The sequence below is a fragment of the Dromiciops gliroides genome, chromosome 2 (genome assembly GCF_019393635.1).
Source record: "Dromiciops gliroides isolate mDroGli1 chromosome 2, mDroGli1.pri, whole genome shotgun sequence".
Classification (NCBI taxonomy): Eukaryota; Metazoa; Chordata; class Mammalia; order Microbiotheria; family Microbiotheriidae; genus Dromiciops; species Dromiciops gliroides.
Genome location: NC_057862.1, coordinates 508051635 through 508069755, shown reverse-complemented (window position 1 = coordinate 508069755; position 18121 = coordinate 508051635). Strand labels below are relative to the sequence as shown.

The following is an 18121-nucleotide window of genomic DNA, read 5'->3' as shown; positions in this document are numbered from 1 at the left end:
TAATATGTTTTAATATGTCCAGAAAATGATTTTAGAAGCAATTAAAACATTATATACAGAGTAGGGAAAGGGAATGTAAACTTTAAAAGAGCAAAAACTTTTATTTTGTAGCCAAATTAAGGATTCAACAGCAAGGAATAGAATCATAGGAATTAGACCTAAGAAGGCATCTAGTGTTCTAGTTTAAAATGTGGTAATTTATTTAGTAGTATCTTTAGTAATACACAATCCTATCTTCTGACTTACACAAAGTTTAAATCTTCAAAATTCATAAATGACATCTCTTCCATGGCTTTTCTACCATATTGACTTCATTTTTTTTTTGTATGCAGGCAATTCCTCAAAAACAGCTTCAACAAATGTTTTCTCAAAAAGTTGGCTTTTCATCATGTACTGCCTTAAAAAATCCATGAATGGATATTTAACTTAACATGTGGAGTGAACAAATTTATAAATTATTAGACACATGGTACAGTGTTAGATTCTTCAAATCTTGTATATCACTCAATTATGTCTAAGGCACATACCAGAAATTTCTCTCTGAAAGTATTTGATCAATTATGTCTTGATATGTGGTTAAAAAAAAAAAAGAACACTATCCAATCTTATACCCTCTATTTCTTTCAAGTATAAAACCAAAAGTATCTGTCCATCATCATTTAGATCTAGCACAAAGCCACTTTACGAACGCTTTACAAATGAATGAATGAATAAATGAATGATAAATTTGGTTTGAAAATATACACCAAAGATTTGACTTGGGATTTTCATCATAAATTCCCACTTGAAAAATTCATAAGTAAAGCTTTTGTTCCATAACCCCAGGATGGAAAACAATAAACTTTTATTTAAGTAGCTCAGGATGTGGCTAAATGAATGTGATTACTCAGTGACAAATGTCTCTAAGGTATAACTATGTCTGATTAAGAGTAAACTGTGCACTGCCTAGTGCTTTGACCTATACAGTAGCCTCTCATTCTTTAATAGCCAATATACTGGCAACACTATAAAATATTGTTCTCAGTGCCCAAAATGATGAATCATAGCTGGGGGGGGTTTCAACTGCAGCCAATGAACTACTATGGTATATCCATTTCTAATATTCAGCAAACATTAAATGATGAAATATGGAATTCAAAAACCTGAAATCAGAATACTTACCAGTCAAATGAATGGATGGTTTAAAAGTACATAAAACAGAATAATTCGATTCAATTTAGCTTAACAAGTGTTTATTGAGTACCTACTATGTGCTAAGTACGAAGATTTTCTTTGATGTTACTGTGTTCAGCTACAGAAAACATTTCACTGTATACAAAAGTAGCAGATACTCTAACAATTTTTAAATTGAAAAAATAACAATTTTTAAATTGAGAGTTTACTGACAGGCCTGGCTTTCCAAAGCCTTTGTTTTGGTTTAAAATATTTTAATATGAAAATGTGATCTTCTCCTATACTCTAAATCAGTTCAGACCTAAGATGGAAGGGAAAAAAATAACAAAGCAATAAAATACCACAAAAGATACATTTATATCAATGGAGAAATACATTAAAATCTAAATTTTTTAAGTAAAAAAGATATTATCAATATTATATCTATAGAGAGGTATATAGTTTAAGAAATAAAAGAAAAAATATTTTGGACTAGCTCTACAATTTCACAAGCAGAGAGAACTTCCTGAGAAGAAACTCTCTCTACCAATGTAGGTTACAACTGCTCCAAAATAGAATCCTATGGAGTTCTCCAAAGATATGAGAGGTTTTGTGACTTGCATAGAGTCACATAGGCAATATGTGTCAGAGACAGGACTTGAACCCAAGTCTTTTGTTGTTGTTGTTGTTGTTTGCAGGGCAACAAGGGTTAAGTGACTTGCCCAGGGTCACAAAGCTAGTGTCAAGTGTCTGAAGCCAGATTTGAACTCAGGTCCTCCTGAATTCAGGGCTGGTACTTTATCCACTTCGCCACCTAGCCACCCTGAACCCAAGTCTTCATGACTGAAGCTGACTATCCATCATGCCTCATAGTGGCATATAGATGTGACTAGTTCCAGCAATATTCCATTAATAATTGCATAGTATATCTAAAGAAATCTTGGAAGAACTAAATGTTCAACCATTTCAAAGGCTGACTTTTAAGGCTATTCTTAGAAAAATCACTCGGTAATATAAGAATGTGAATTTCAAACATTTTATTTACTTTCAATATTTGAAGGATTAATCCATTTGCTTCTTGAATTGCCTTTCATTTTAGAATGATATGTGAATTTGTGAAACGGTAGAGTAAGTCATCTAAAGCATATTAACTTCATGTTCAGAGACAGTGAGAAAGATGAAGGAAAGAAAATGAAAGGGCAGGTGTTATTTACAAAGACAAAAGGACCTACTTGGTAGTTTGGACTTTGTAACACATACCTATTTAATTCTCAGCATTGTATACTCTTGATAAGTCAAGTGAAACAAAAATGATACTATGTTTTAGAGGATAGAGGCATTTGACAGCCATTTTCTCTCCTTTGCACAATTACCACAGCCCAGATGTACTTGAGCAGATAGAATTCCCTTTAGCCTGCTAGTCATGTCCCCAGATGTGAAGTATAAAGTATTCTAATTTGTTCTCTACCAAGCAATGAAGAAGTCACACCATCAAAAAAGGAAATGGTATATACAAACTCTACAATTACTCTTAGAGCCAAAGCTGTGACTCACCACAGCCGCCTGCACAAGACAATTTGGCTACTGGAAAATCCTGATTAATGACATTTTCCTTTAAGCAGAGTAACAACCTGACCTGCCCAAACTCCTATCTTTTCATCTCACCTATTTCTGTTTGCATTACCTATTACTCTTTCCAGGAGCACCTGGAGAGAATTTAAAAGAAAAAAATATGTTTCATACCCCTTTATTAACCTCACATCCAAGTAGTCTTCATACAAATGGAGATCAGCTTCCTGTATGTCAGCGGCAAGATGGGGGGCGGGGGGGGGGGGGGGGGGGGGGGGGGGGGGGAGAAGCTTCTGATGGAGAGAGGACTCCCTCAGTGTACACCAAGGATTTCAAGTTATTCTCTAATCTTAATTGTGATTAATCCCTGTGTATAAATAAGGGCACATTGAAGATCACATATCACTTCTAGAATTGTGGGAGTCACAATTAGCGCTGCTGTGTTCAATACACATAGAAGCAATAATTCCAAGAGATCTGGTTAATGCTAGTACAAATTCAAGGCCATCAAGATGTATTTCCTAAGGGAAGCCAATTACTTGAGTGCCCCTGTACCTAATCAAAGAGCACTCCTCCCCTACCATAAGTCTTGAGATGACAGGGAAAGAAAGCTCTGGTGCGCCCCACGCTCCCCCACCCCACCCCCAATCTTTTCGAGCTTTCAAAACCACCCACAGTACAGGCTTGCAGAGGTAATAAACACGGAAAATAAATTCACTGCCAAACGCTTTATTTTTAATCAATACAAGAGGCAGCCTCCACGGATAAGTCACAGAATCCAAATTCGAAGCCCTTCCGGGAAGTCACCACCTCACCTCAGAGAAGCCACATACATACAGGAGCTGGGCTACAATGACCTAAGGAGTGTGGGAAAAGCCAAAAGGAACAGAAGATGATTTTTTTAGTAACAATTTTTTATTAAATTAAATAAATAAACCCGCTCTTTTATTCTTTTATTTTTATGCTTGCATTTTGCTTTTCCTCTCCACCTCCAAACCTTCTCTAATGCTCGATTTCTTCCCCCCTTTTCCACCTCTCTTCAAACTCTTTAATCTCCTGGTGAATTCTCTTCCCACACTGACTTGCCCAGCTCTCTTCCTCGGCAGAAGAGCTCCGGTTTCCAAAGAAGCCCATCCACTTTGCTCATGGCACCCCATCCAGGAGCAGCAGCCCAGACCTTACATTCCTACCCGCCCCCCAACCCCCGCCACCACCACCCCTCCCAGGCAGAGCAATGGACCACACCTGGGATGCGCTCAGCCAGGACAGGCACTTCCCCACCTCTCCCTCTCCTGGAGCACACACACGCGCGCACACACACGTACATACACGCACCACCCCCTCAGTATGCCAGGACTGTAATAATTATCATCATCATTATATCGCCTGTAATCGTTGGAGAACAAATCCAGAGAACAGCAACAGCCGCCACCGGGGGAGGCTTAGTTACAAAATCCTGTGCTGGGTTCTGCCTCGCATAGCAACCACCCTTTAAAAAGCCCCAGTGCTCCCCACTCACATTTGGAAAGCGGGGGACACTCACCCCTTCTGCTAGCAACCTCCTTCTCCACCCCCATCCCCCCATTTGTCAAGAGAGCTTCCCACTTCGCAGAAATCCATTGCCAGCCCTGTAGGTAGTAAGCCTCTTTCCTCCCAGAACCCCATCCATCCACAGCTTGGGCACTCGCTACATTTAACAGCAGTCGTTCCAAATCCACGTTAGCGTCTCTGCCACTCTTGGGCTCCTGATGTGGGGTCCCTCAAGAGCTCAGTCGGGGAAAGTGTTCACTAATCTCGGTTCCCCCTACCCAAAAGAACTGCAGGCTGCCCCCTCACTCCACTCTCAAGCTTCATGAAAGCAAGTATCCAACCAACACTCACCACCTCTATCCTCCAGCTGGCGGAGAACCGCAACTGGTAATTTCACACCTCGGGTTGCTGCCCTACACACCAGGGGCTCGGGACCCCCGGAGACCCCAACCTAGTCGGAAAGCACCCCTCCCCAGCCCGCCTCCGCATCCAGATACTAAACTCGCCTCTGCGATCCTCTCTGCTGCTGCACCGGCTGCGACCCTATTGCGGAAAAGAAACTCGCCCCTACTGACCCCCAAATTCCAAAATCTGCCCAAGTGGCTAGTTTGTGGTGAGGAAACAGCTTTTGAAATCAAGTGTTCTCCATCCAGTATCATTGCATTCCCTCCAGCCCCAGTCTTGGCTTCTCCCATCTCTTTCCAATAACACCCCCCCCTCCCCCGCTGCTGGGACCCCGTATAGAAGAGAGAAAAAGCAAGACATAGCGAAAATCAAAGACAGATGCTGCCAGTTTACACACAGTACACGCTGCCGGTCCACTGCCAGACCCTCGGACAAACTCCATCCCTACATGGGTTAGTGCATCTGCTAGGAGCAAGGAGCACGTCCCAATGGTAGCTACTGCACCCCACCATCGTTCCCCTTAAGTGTGGTCGGTGGGTGTTGTTGTCCTGCCATCCCCTTCTCTCCCCAGCTCCACTCCACTAACAACCAACCTCCTCTGTCCGTGGCTTCTAAGTCGGTCGTTCCAGACTTTGCAGCACCAAAGCCACACTGGATAACCCTGGTTGCCCACTCCCGAATCGGACCGAAACCAGTCCCCTGGGTGCCAACTGGACGTTTGTGGAGCCTACGACCTCCCCAGCACACAGACAGACCACTTCTCACCATTGCACCCTCTGCCCAGTTCTCTGTGTTTCCCCCCCCGTCTGGTTCTGTGCAATTCAGCGGGGTGGTGGTGGATTTCTTACCTTTTTCAGCGCTGACATTCTCATGCATTACTATTTCAGCAGGTTCCGAGTGACATGATGAGGTGGCCAACTCCCCCTAGGTCAGGTTCGGAGAGAAAGTGGGCAGGGAACCGTGTTCAGAACATCAGGCTCCGTGACTGAGGTTCTACTGGACATTCCATGCGCTAAGGCTCCTGCTTCTGGCTACAGCCAAGGCTGCTTCTGTGAACCCCCCCCTCCCCTCCCTCCCTCCCTCCCTCCCCCCCCTCCACACACACACACCCCCGCCCCGCGCGCGCACACACACTCACACATACACACACATACACACGCGCGCGCTCTCTCCAGACTCTCGAACTGGTTCTCACGGTCTGCACCTGCGCAGTCCCCAATACTGGGAGGCACCGGCGCACTTGGGGGGCTGTCCCGCTCCAGGCTCCATCTAGAGAAGGTCCGAGGCGCTTCCCTTTCTTGGTGCTTTGAAACAGAGTAGCGACAAAGATGCCTCTTTGCAACCCAAACCAGCCTTGGCTACTGAGCATGCCCGGTTCTAGTGCGGAAAGACATTTAGCCCTGGAAAAACCTTCTGTGCCCTGTTCTTTCCAGGAGGTGCTGAGGACCAGGAAGGCTGAGAAGCACAGCTTCCAGTTTGAGCCAACTGTTGAATGAAGAAAGCATATGGGGCCATGCAGGGACACGGAGAGACAGGGAAGCTCTCCAGAGAAGCTGTCTGCGATATTGGTCAGACTGATCTCTATCTCTAAGCGAATGGGTTTAAGAGCAGTTGGAAAGTTAAATGCTCCGTAAAAATGTAGAAAGGCAGAGTCCGGCAGCGAAAAGAACACAAGATTTGTGTTTCTCGGAGATAGATTTAAATCCTGGCTCTACTACTGTGTGGACCTGATCGAACCTCCTAATTCTCTCTCTCTCTCTCTCTCTCTCTCTCTCTCTCCTCTCTCTCTCTCTCTCTCTCTCTCTCTCTCTCTCTCTCTCTCTTTTTCTCCTTCCCTCCCCTCAGTTTCTTCATCTGTAAAATGAGTGGATCATAATCAGGCTCTAGATCCTGTGTTACTAAAAAGGTATTGTAGGGACACGCAAGTGATCTTGATGCTCTAGCCCCACTATAAACAAGAAAAATGATTGGCATCCCTGGAGACAAGGAATTACAAAGGCTTTCGAGTAGTCTGACCCCCTAAAATTCATACTCGGCAGTAGGCTGAAAAACCTCTTTTGTGACTGTTCCTTATTTTCCCATTGATGTGATCTGCCCCCTTTTCTCCCAGAACTCTGTATCTCTTTTGCACAGCTCTCATATAATCTAGTATATATTCTAACATGGAAGGCAGCGACAACAGCTCTCACAGAGAGACTCAAGATATTCATTCCTCCCTTCTTTGTAACTATCCATGAGCCTTTTACAGGGTTCATTGCTAGAAGAGACTTGTTTATCAATATGGGAAATAAGAGTCCCTAATTCTCACATTGGAAGGTTCATTGGCCCCACTGCAACTACTCAGGAGATGACTTTATTTGAAGCTCTAGTCTAAAGTTTTCCCAAAAAAAGAAATCTTTATTTTTAAAGGTTCCCACTGTACAAACATGAATTGGGTTTGGAATCAAGTAGTTAAGCCCATCAAAAAAAATAAATATAAAAAGATCACAGCATGCATTACAGAAAAATTAAAACAAAATGTAGTGGTTTCTAATTACTATTGCCTGCCAGGGGCTATTAATTAGACATTTCATAGTCACCACTGAAATCGGTATTTGGTGGGTCAAACTACCAAATCTAGTCTTGAAGTCTCCTCCTCCACTGCCAATGCTTTTCTTTCCTAAGCCTGATCTTGCTACTAATGCTGCCATCCCAACTGCTCTACTAGACAATGTCCTTGCCCCCCAAATTTGAGGACCTTCTAAGGACCTTTCTAGTTTCACAAGGTCAAGTACTAAAGGGAGGAGGAGGAGGAGGAGGAGGAGGAAGAAGAAGAAGAAGAAGAAGAAGAAGAAGAAGAAGAAGAAGAAGCAGCACAAAAGAAGAGGCAAGACAGTCAAGGGCCCCTAGTATAAGTCAGGCTATTTGGGTCCATATTCCACCTAAGGAATAGGGGGAGGGAGCAGAGCCCTTCCTATTATACTGGATTAAAGAAGGACTTTTGCTTCCTCCACCCTTCCCCACTGACTAAAGTCATATCTTTTCATTTTGTAAGCTGCATCTCAAGTTCCATCAGCTGGAAGCTGCCTCTTCTGCCAGCTGTGGCACCCTTATCATGAGACTCAGCAATCAATGAAGGGACTCACATAGATGTGCCAAACATGGCCAATAAGAATATGCTGGCCCCAAGTCTTTATCTGGCTGGGTTGAAAGGAGTCAGAGAATTTCTCTGCATGCTTAAGCATTGTCCACTGAGCATATTTATTACTGAGCATTACATTTTGGGGGCCCTTCGTATTCTCAGGGACACACTGGAGTGCATCTTCATATAGCACTCAGTAGATACATTAAATTACAAGTATTGACTTGAGAAAAATTAGCATTTCTCTCCCATTTGTTTCAGACTATAATTGGTCAGTCTGTTTTCCAGCATATTTCCTTAAAAGTCAGACTAGTTCTTCAGATGCTTAAGTAATGATATCTGCTGTATTACTTATGAGCATGAAAACTAACATAAGCAGTATGGATTTTGCATCCCAGAATGCCAAAATTGCCTAACAGATCTCCTGGAATACACCATGAAAGTTTATAATTATTTTTAGGTTTTGTTGTTGTTGTTGTGGCTGCTGTTTTCAAGCAGACCTAGGCTACTTATTTTATAATGTGAATCCAGACAGTTTGCCCCAGATCTTTATGAACTACAGGTCCATGGGATGAGGCTTGCCTTACTGGTGCACAACCTTAGATAATCAGCCCCAAGTACTTAATCCCTTCTGAGAGCTTCATGCATCTTAGAGACTTTTCTGTGTATATTTTCTTTTTAAGTTAGTCTGCTTATCTTTCTGAGGGATGAGTTTGATCTTCCAGTTGGATTCCCTATTTTAGGGATTCCTTGAGAAATTTTTCATGCTTGTTTTGCAGGGACCCAGAGGAATTTTCCATAATTAAACTCAGCTTGTACATGTTAGTCCAGAGCAGACAGGTCCAGTACCACCCTGGATCCAATATTAGTTTGTTTTAGTAATTAGAATCCAACTGGCCCAGAGGAAAGACCCTAAGTATCTACAAATGGATTTTTTTCTTTTTCTTTTTTTATTCTCCCCATTTTATTTTTTTTTAATAATAAACATTTTTATTTAAGTTTTGAGCTCCAAATTATATCTCTTCTTCCCTGCCTCCCCTCCATTCTCCCTGAGGCAGTAAGCAATCAGATATAGTTTATACATATGTAATTATGTAAAACATTACCATATTAGTCATTTTGTATAAGAAAACTCAAATAAAAGAAAACAAATGAAAGAAATAAAGTGAAAAATAGCATGGTTCAGTCTGTTTTCAATCAATATCAGTTTTTTTCTTTGGAGGTGGTAGTATACTTTATCATTAGTCCTTTGAGATTATCTTGGTTCATTGTATTGCTGAGATAGTTAAGTCATTCACAATTCTTCATCAAACAATATTGCTGTTACTGTGCACAATGTTCTCCTGGTTCTGTACATGTCACTATGTATCAGTTCATACAAGGTTTTACAGGCCTTTCTGAAATCATCCTGCTTGTCATTTCTTATAGCACAATAATATTCCATTGCAATCATAAACCACAGCTTTTTTAGCCATTCCTCAATTTGATTTTCAATTCTTAGGCACTACAAAAAGAACTGCTACAAATGTTTTTGTATAGATAGGTCTTTTTCTCTTTTGGGGGGGATGTCTCTGAGATATAAACCTAGCAGTAGTATCACTGGATCAAAGGGTATGCACAGTTCCAAATTGCTCTCCAGAATGGTTGGATCAATTCACACCTCCACCACTCCCCACATCCCCTCGAACATCCAACATTTTCCTTTTTTGTTTTATTTGCTACTCTGATAGGTGTGAGGTGGTAGCTCAGAGTTATACATGGATTTTGAGAGTCACTTGGGGACAGAAGCTTCAGGATCCACTCATGATGGAAAGAGCCAACCATGAATTCTAGAAAAATACCAATCCTTGCTGTTCAATAGACAGTTACAATTAAAAGGAATTTCATGAGGACTGCATGAAGGGAGAAAAGGACTTCCAGGGCCAGTAGTGGGACATATTCTCCACCTGTATGTTTCTTTAGTTTTGTGGTTTAATTTTGGGCCTACTCTTCCCAGGGACCTTGAGTTTGGAAGCAAAGAGTGTGCATCCAGTTTGGGAGGAATGCTATGTACCAACTGTTCCTAGTAAACCCATGTTCTAAAACCTAATGGATGTGGAGCTAAGATGGCAGAGGACAGGCAGTGACTCCTTGAAGCCCTCCCCCAAATCTCTCCAAATACCTCCAAATAATGCCATAAGACAATTCCTGGAGCAGCAGAACCTAGGAAAGGACAGGTTGAGATCATTTTTTTTGTTTGGTGAGGCAATTGGGGTTAAATGATTTGCCCAGGGTCATACAGCTAGTAAGTGTTAAGTGTCTGAGGCCAGATTTGAACTCAGGTCCTCCTGAATCCAGGGCTGGTGCTCTATCCATTGTGCCACCTAGCTGCCCCAGGGTTGAGATCATTTTCCAGCCAAAGATGGCTTAGAAGGTAGGCAGGAAAGGTCTGTTATACCAGAATGAGAGTGGAGTGCAGATATGAGCCACATCATGCAGACCCAGACCCAGCCCTAGAGAATCAAGCCTCCAGAACCTTGGAATCAGCTGAGGCAGCAGCAATTTCTGGAGCTCAGCTCACAGACCCGTGAGGGGGTCAAGTGGTTAGTCAGGGAGAGATTGCAGGGGTCTCTGCTGGCACTGAAGCATAATTCTGCTGTGTTTCCTGTGCTCAGAACCAAGAAGCAGTCTTGAGTGGTGAGCCCAAGTGGGGGAAGGGCACAGGCATTCCAGAGCTTGCAACTACAGCAAAACAGAATTCTTTTCCCAGGTTAAAAAGTAAGCAAGACTGTGGTTACTTACAAATCAGAGCACAGGCAAGGAGAGTGTAGAACATGCCTCTTCTTAAATTTTACCACCTGAGACACCCTGAAGGTTGGGACAGTGTGCCCTGAAAGCAGTGCCCCACTTTAAGAAGGAGTTAAAAGTCAAGAAATAGGCTGGCAAAATGAGCAGACAGAAAAAAAATGCGGACACTAGAAAGTTTCTTTGGTGACAAAAAAGATCAAAATACACCTTCAGAAGAAGATAACAAAGTCAAAACTCCTACATCCAAAGCTTCCAAGAAAAATATGAATTGGAATCAAGCCATGGAAGCACTCAAAAAGGACTTTGAAGATAAGGTAAGAGAGGTAGAGGAAAAAATGGAAAGAGAAATGAGAGTGATTCAAGAAGGTAATGAAAAAGAGTCAACAGCTTGAAAAGCCAAATTGGCCAAATGGAAAAGGAGGTACAAAAGCTCTCTAAAGAAAAGATTGCTTAAAAATTAAGATTGAGCAAATGGAAGCTAATTACTTTATGAAAATTCAAGACACAATAAAGCAAAACCAAAAGAACAAAAAAATAGAGGGCAATGTGAAATATCTCCTTGGAAAAAGAGCTGACCTGGAAAAAAGATCCAGGAGAGATAATTTGAAAATCAATGGACTACCTGAAAGTCGTGATGAAAAAAAGAGCTTAGACATCATCTTCTAAGAACTAGTCAGGGAAAATTGCCCTGATGTTCTAGACACAGAAGGTAAAATAGAAATTGAAAGAATCCACTGATCACCTCCTGAAAGAGATTCCAAAATGAAAACTTCCAGGAATATCATAGCCAAATTCCACAACTCCCAGGTCAAGGAGAAAATATTGCAAGCAACCAGAAATAAACAATTCAAGTATAGTGGAGCCACAGTGAGGATAACACAAGATCTAGCAGCTTCTACCTTAAAGTATTGGAGGGCTTGAAATATGATATTCTGGAGAGCACAAGAACTGGGATTACAACCAAGAATCACCTACCCAGAAAACCTAAATATAATCTTTCAAGGGGAAAAATGGGAACTCAATGAAAGAGAGGATTTTCAGGCATTCATGATGAAAAGACCTGAGCTGAATAGAAAATTTGACTTTCAAATAAAAGACCCTAGAGAATCATAAAAAGATAAACAGGAAAAAGAAATCATAAGGGACATTAAAATGTTAAACAGTTTACATTCCTATATCAGAAGATGATACTTGTAACTCGTAAGAACTTTCTCATTATTAGGGCAGGTGGATAGAGTATATTTAGACAGAGACACAGGTGTTAGTTGAATATGAAGGAATGATATCTTTTAAAAAATAAAATTAAGGGGTGAGAGAGGAATGTACTGGGACAAAGGTTAAGGGAGAAGTGGAATGGGATAAAGTATCTCACATAAAAGAAGCAAGAAAAAGCTTATGGAGTGGAGGGGAAGATGGGGGAGGTGCAGGGGAGTGAGTGAGCCCTACTCTCATTAGAATTGGCTCAAAGAGGGAATAACATACACATTCAAGTGGCTATAGTAATATATATAACCCTACAGGAAAGTAGGAGGGGAAGGGAATAAGGGGGTTGTGTGAAAGAGGGAGGGCAGATTGGGGGAGGGGGCAGTTAGAAGCAAAACATTTTTGAGGAGGGATAGGGTGAAAGAAGACAGAAAACAGAGTAAACATCATGGAGAGGGAATAGGATGGAGGGAAACACAGTAACTGTGAAAATAATTTTGAAGGAGAGGCAAAAGCAATGTAAGATGATGATGATTGATTGAATGAATGATGGATTGATGGATGGATTGATGGATTGATGAGGATTGGATGATGAGGATTGATTGATGATGATGATAAAATGCATGATACTTTGCTGGGCTATTTTGAAGAAAATTCTTTGTCAGTTATAAGGTACTATATAAATGTTATCTATTACTGCTGTTGCAATAATCAACTTATTATAAGGAAATCTCTCTTTAAAGTACTGTATAAATGTAGTTTACTTTTTTCAAAAATTATGAGCAGGATGCTATCAGAAAAACCTGGAAAGACCTACATGAGCTGATGCAGAGTGAAATGTACTATATAGAAAATAACAACAATATTGTAAGATGATCTGCTGTGAATGCTTGGTTATTTTCAGCAATGCAGTGATCCAAGACAACTCTGAAGGATTTATGAAATGTAAGGGCTAAAATTCTAACTAGTCTAGGGGCAGCTAGGTGGCACGATGGATAAAGCACCAGCCCTGGATTCGGGAGTACCTGAGTTCAAATCCAGCCTCAGACATTTGACACTTACTAGCTGTGTGACCCTGGGCAAGTCACTTAACCCCCATTGCCCCACAAAAAAAAAAATTCTAGCTAGTCTGTCTAAAGTCTAATGAGTGGTCACCAATAAATTACAAGCTTTAGGAAGAGTTAGACTTTTAAGCATTTATTAAGGAGAATAAGAATTTGGTGAAGAGAAAGAGAAAGGCCTAGATTCATCAATCTATTAAAGGGAGAGAGCATTCCTAGCTCCGCTCTCCACCAGAGTCCACATAAAAGAGAGAGTGAGTCAGAGTGCCAGCCTCCCCCTTCTTCTTCCCACAAGCCAACGTCACTTCCTGACACCAAAGAAAAGCCTCATGGTCCTGCCCTCAGAAGCCCTCTCCTCATGTTGGAGCTTTCCTACAGTAAGTCTCCAGCAGGTGGTGTCATTCCAATTGTTACAGAAAAATACAATCCATCTACAGAGAAAGATCTGATGGTATCTGAATAAAGATTGAAGCATAAATTTTTTGTTAGTTCTTTTATCTGAAGCTTTGTCTTTGTCTGTTTTCTTTCCAACCTAATGTGGAAATGTTTTCCATGACTACTCATGTATAACTTATATTGAATTGCTTGAGTTCTTGGGGGGAGGTGAGGAGGGAGGGAGGAAGAGAATTTGGAATACAAAGTTTAAAAAAATTGATGTCAAAATTTGTTTTTACATGTAATTTTGGAAAATAAAATTTCTAAGGGGCAGCTAGGTGGTGGGTGCAGTGGATAAAGCACCATACCTGAATTCAGGAGGACCCGAGTTCAAATCCAGCCTCTGACACTTGACACTTACTTAGCTGTGTGACCCTGGGCACGTCACTTAACCTTCATTGCCCTGTAAAAAAAAAAAATCTTAAAAAAAAAACCCTAATAGAATCTGGCTGGCATAACAATAATAATAATAATAATGGAAAACACACTATCAGGGGCTTGTGAATGACAGTATTAGAGACCCTTAGAACTCTGAGAGCAGTACTAGCTGCCTTCCATGTATGTACTCATGCCACCAGTGTGAGTATGAGTTGAGAAAATAGCACTAGAGCGGGTACTACAGTTTTGTAATGTTTTTGTGTACTTATCTCTCTGTGGTGATTATCAGCCCGTTGATGGCAAAGATGATATCTTATTTATGTTTTTATCTCTCTAAGCCAAATAGAACATAATAAATGTTTAACGAATACTGAATAAATAAAAGAATATGAATGATAGATTGGAATAGACAGGAAAAAAGTGGAAAATAGGGTATACAAACCCAAGATGAGTAAAATATTAAGAAACTACTTAGCTGCCCTAATAAAATTAAAATCAATGGGCTCAGAAGAACTATAACCCTAGATACACAACATTTTATCTTCTACCTGTGTGCTCTTACACAAACTGTCCCTCATGGCTGAAATACTCTTCCTCTTTACCTCTCAGAAGGTGTAGCTCCCTTTCAGGTTCTGCTTAATTTCTATCTCTTATAAGAGGCCTTTTCTGATTCTCCCAGGGAGGCGCTCCCCATCCCCAGTCATTTTCTCTTTTCACATTTACTTAAGCATAGGTTTCATCTTCTAACAGTATATAAGCACTTTCTTCAGGGTGAGTTCTGTCTCATGTTTGTACTTTTGTCTCTAACTTCTAGCATACTGTCTGACATATAGAAAGTGCTTTTGGGGGGGGACTGGGCAATGAGGGTTAAGTGACTTGCCCAGGGTCACACAGCTAGTAAGTGTCAAGTGTCTGAGGCTGAATTTGAACTCAGGTCCTCCTGAATCCAGGGCTGGTGCTTTATCCACTGTGCCACCTAGCTGCCCCCTCATTTCCTTTTGTTTGTTTGTTTGTTTGTTTGCAGGGCAATGGGGGTTAAGTGACTTGCCCAGGGTCACACAGCTAGTAAGTGTCTGAGGCTGGGTTTGAACTCAGGTCCTCCTGAGTCCAAGGCTAGTGCCTTATCCACTGCGCCACCTAGCTGCCCCCCCCATTTCCTTTTTTTTTTTCCAGGGCAATTGGGGTTAAGTGACTTGCCCAGGGTCACACAGCTAGTAAGTGTTAAGTGTCTGAGGCCGGATTTGAACTCAGGTACTCCTGAATCCAAGGCCGGTGCTCTATCCACTGCACCATCTAGCTGCCCCCCCCCATTTCCTTCTAAAAGAAGATTTCTCAAAGAATAGATTGAAGGAATGCTGTGAATACGGTTTAACTAGATTTTAGAAATACATTTGGCAAAGTCTTTAATGTTATTTTTGCAGAGTAGGTATAGACATATGGGATTGATAGTATGCAATTATATTGAATGAATAGCTGGTATACAATAGATAGTTTACAATTATATCAAATATTATATTGAATGAATAACTGAACCTAAAGAGTAATCCATAATGACTCAAAGTCAATTTGGAAAGAGGTCTCTAGTGGAGTGCCCCAGAGATCTGCGCTTAGCCCAAATCATTTTTATCAATGATTTGAGGAAAGGTATAGAAGTGGTGCTTATCAAATTGTGATGACAGAATTGTCCATTATCTTTTTTTAATTAATTAATTAATTAATTTTTGCCGGGCAATGGGGGTTAAGTGACTTGCCCAGGGTCACACAGCTAGTAAGTGTCAAGTGTCTGAGGCCGGATTTGAACTCAGGTCCTCCTGAATCCAGGGCTGGTGCTTTATCCACTGTGCCACCTAGCTGCCCCCATCTATTATCTTTTATATAGCTGACACAATGGATAACAGAAGCAGGATTCAAAAAATATCTCCACAGGCTAGAATATTGGGCCAAATTTAACAAGATTAAATATCATCAGCATAAGTATAAAGACATACTTGGCTTCAAAGTCAGCTTCTCAAGTATAATAATAATGGTGAAATAGCAAGAGAATAGTTTGAAAAACATATTGAAGTTTCAGTGGACCACAAACTCAATCTTAATTAACAGTATGATGATACAGCATTTATAAAAGCTAATGCAGGGGCAGCTAGGTGGCGCAGTGGATAAAGCGCTGGCCCTGGACTCAGGAGTACCTCAGTTCAAATCTGGCTTCAGACACTTGACACTTACTAGCTGTGTGACCCTGGTCAAGTCACTTAATCCCCATTGCCCCGCCAAAAAAAAAAAAAAGAAAAAAAAAAGCTAATGCAATCTTAAACCGTAGTAAGAGGCATGATATCCAGCATTAGGCAGGTGATGGCTCTGCTGTATTTTGCCCTCTGAAGTACTGTGTTCATTTCCAAGTACCACATTTAGAAAACAACATTGAGGGGCAACTAGGTGGCGCAGTGGATAGAGCACCGGCCCTGGATTCAGGAGAACCTGAGTTCAAATCTGGCCTCAAACACTTAACACTTACTAGCTGTGTGACCCTGGGCAAGTCACTTAACCCCAATTGCCTCACTAAAAACAAAAACAAACAAACAAACAAAAAAACCCAAAAAACCAACATTGATAAGATGAGCAGCATTCAAATGACAGTGATCAGGGTGGTGAAGGGCCTAAAGAACAGGTATGTGGATTATTTTAAGGAAATGGGTATGTTTAGCCTGGAGAAGGAAAGACTTTGCGAGAGGCGACATGATAACTGGCTACAAATACTTGAAGGAAAGAGGAAGGATTACACATATCTTTCTTGGATTCAGAGGGAAGTTACAGAGAGGCAGATTTAAACTCAATGTAAAGAAAACAATCCTAACAGAGACATCTAAAATCGTATAGACTGCCCCCATAATTAACAGATTCTGCATTACCAGAGGTCTTAAAGCAAAGGCTAGATGACTACTTGTTAGGTAAGTGGTAGAAGGCATTTTTGATTAGGCATGGTTTAGAATAAATAATGTCTCTTCCAGTTCTGGCACAACGTGATTCTGTGAATGAATGATTGAATGAATGAACGATGTGTTTTATATTTATTTGCAAAGACCATACAATTATAGATGCTGGAAAGAACCTTAGAGATAGTCTATTGCAATTACCTCCTTTTACATTTGGAAAGAATGAGCCCCAGAGAGGAAAAGTGACTTACTTGCCCTAGGCTACATTGCAAGTAAGTAGCACAGCAGTAGTAGAAATTTATTGTGGTGGTTTTGCTGTTATATAACATTCCTTTATTAAGCGTGTAGAGCATTGAGCATCCCACTGTGTTTAAACTGCCTGCTTCCAGATAAGTGAAATTTTCCTATGGTATCATCCCCGGGAAGAACAAAATCCCACAGCTCTGTCCCTGGGCTGCTGTTCGAACCATTCTTGTTCATAAAAAGGCCTACATTGGGAGAAAATGCATACTGTAGGATTAAATGGAGTTGGCTCAGTGGGTTCACAGTCTAAGGCAAACTAACAGAAAACCAAGCAAAAGGATGAGGAAATACACTCCAAATTAGTGATGACAAGATGTGGTGTCTTGGTGACCCCTCCCAGGGCTTCTAAGACAGAAATTCTGAAAGGAGATCAAGGAGGAAAGTAGGTTAACAAAAGTACATTATATTGACAGTCAAAAGATGTGGGTTCTAGTCTTCTGCCACTTAGCAGTTATTAAGCTGGAAATTAATGAAACAATCAATATAGGAGAAATAAGGTCTTTAATTGGGGCAGAGGAGTTATAGCTTAGAGTATCACAAAGCAAGAATGCTAGGAATACTCAAAGATGGGAACTGAGGACAGGATTTATGTGGTGTAACAGAACAAAGGGAACTATGAGTTAAGTAAAGAAGCTACTTAACTCTAAATGGAAATTACTAAATGTAAATGGACTCTTTAATTGATAACCCAAAGTCCAGGGAGTAAGGTGGGGAATCTTTGGGAGGGGAAAATTTGTTTGGAGAAGATATATAAGTCAATCAAGAGTCTAGAACTGACAAAGATTAGTCAGTCCCAAGCAATTCATTGGACTGGGAATTGAGAGTAGGTGGGGATCAGTCAGTAAATTTTTGGTTATCACGGTTTTTTTTGTTTGGGGTAAATCACAACTTCTGTTATAAAATGGAAAAAAGAGTCCTTGTTCAACTTATCTAAAGGGTTATCTTGAGGATAAAAGGAGGTAAAACAAATCCAAAAGCAGTTAGAAAAAAGAAGAAAGGATTCATTCATTCAGCAAACATTTCCTTATGTATGGTTTGCCAAGTCCTAGGGAAAATACAACATTTAATTAAGACAGCAGGATACTAGAATTCAAAATCATAAATGCTAAGTGTATTAGAGAGTTACAAAACTAAGTGACCAAAGGGGAAGATCATTACTAGCAAAGATCAGAAAGGCTTCATGAAGGAGGTGACATTTAAGTTAGTATTTAAAGAGGAAGTAGGAGGTTCAGCTTGCCAAGAGGGAG

At 41.0% G+C, this 18121-nt stretch overlaps 1 protein-coding gene across 5 annotated transcripts in view; it reads right to left on the bottom strand.

Moving 5' to 3' along the window:
- Positions 1–5707, bottom strand: part of DLGAP2 (DLG associated protein 2) — a 1236668-nt gene extending 1230961 nt beyond the window's left edge. For all 5 annotated transcript variants that reach the window (XM_043984242.1, XM_043984239.1, XM_043984244.1 and 2 more), the window contains exon 1: positions 5505–5707. Coding sequence is in view for 2 of the 5 variants with exons in the window: in XM_043984241.1 (XP_043840176.1) it covers positions 5505–5528 (24 nt within the window). In the remaining 3 variants the exon portion in view is untranslated. The remainder of the gene's footprint in view (positions 1–5504) is intronic.
- Between the last annotated feature and the right edge of the window lie 12414 nt (positions 5708–18121).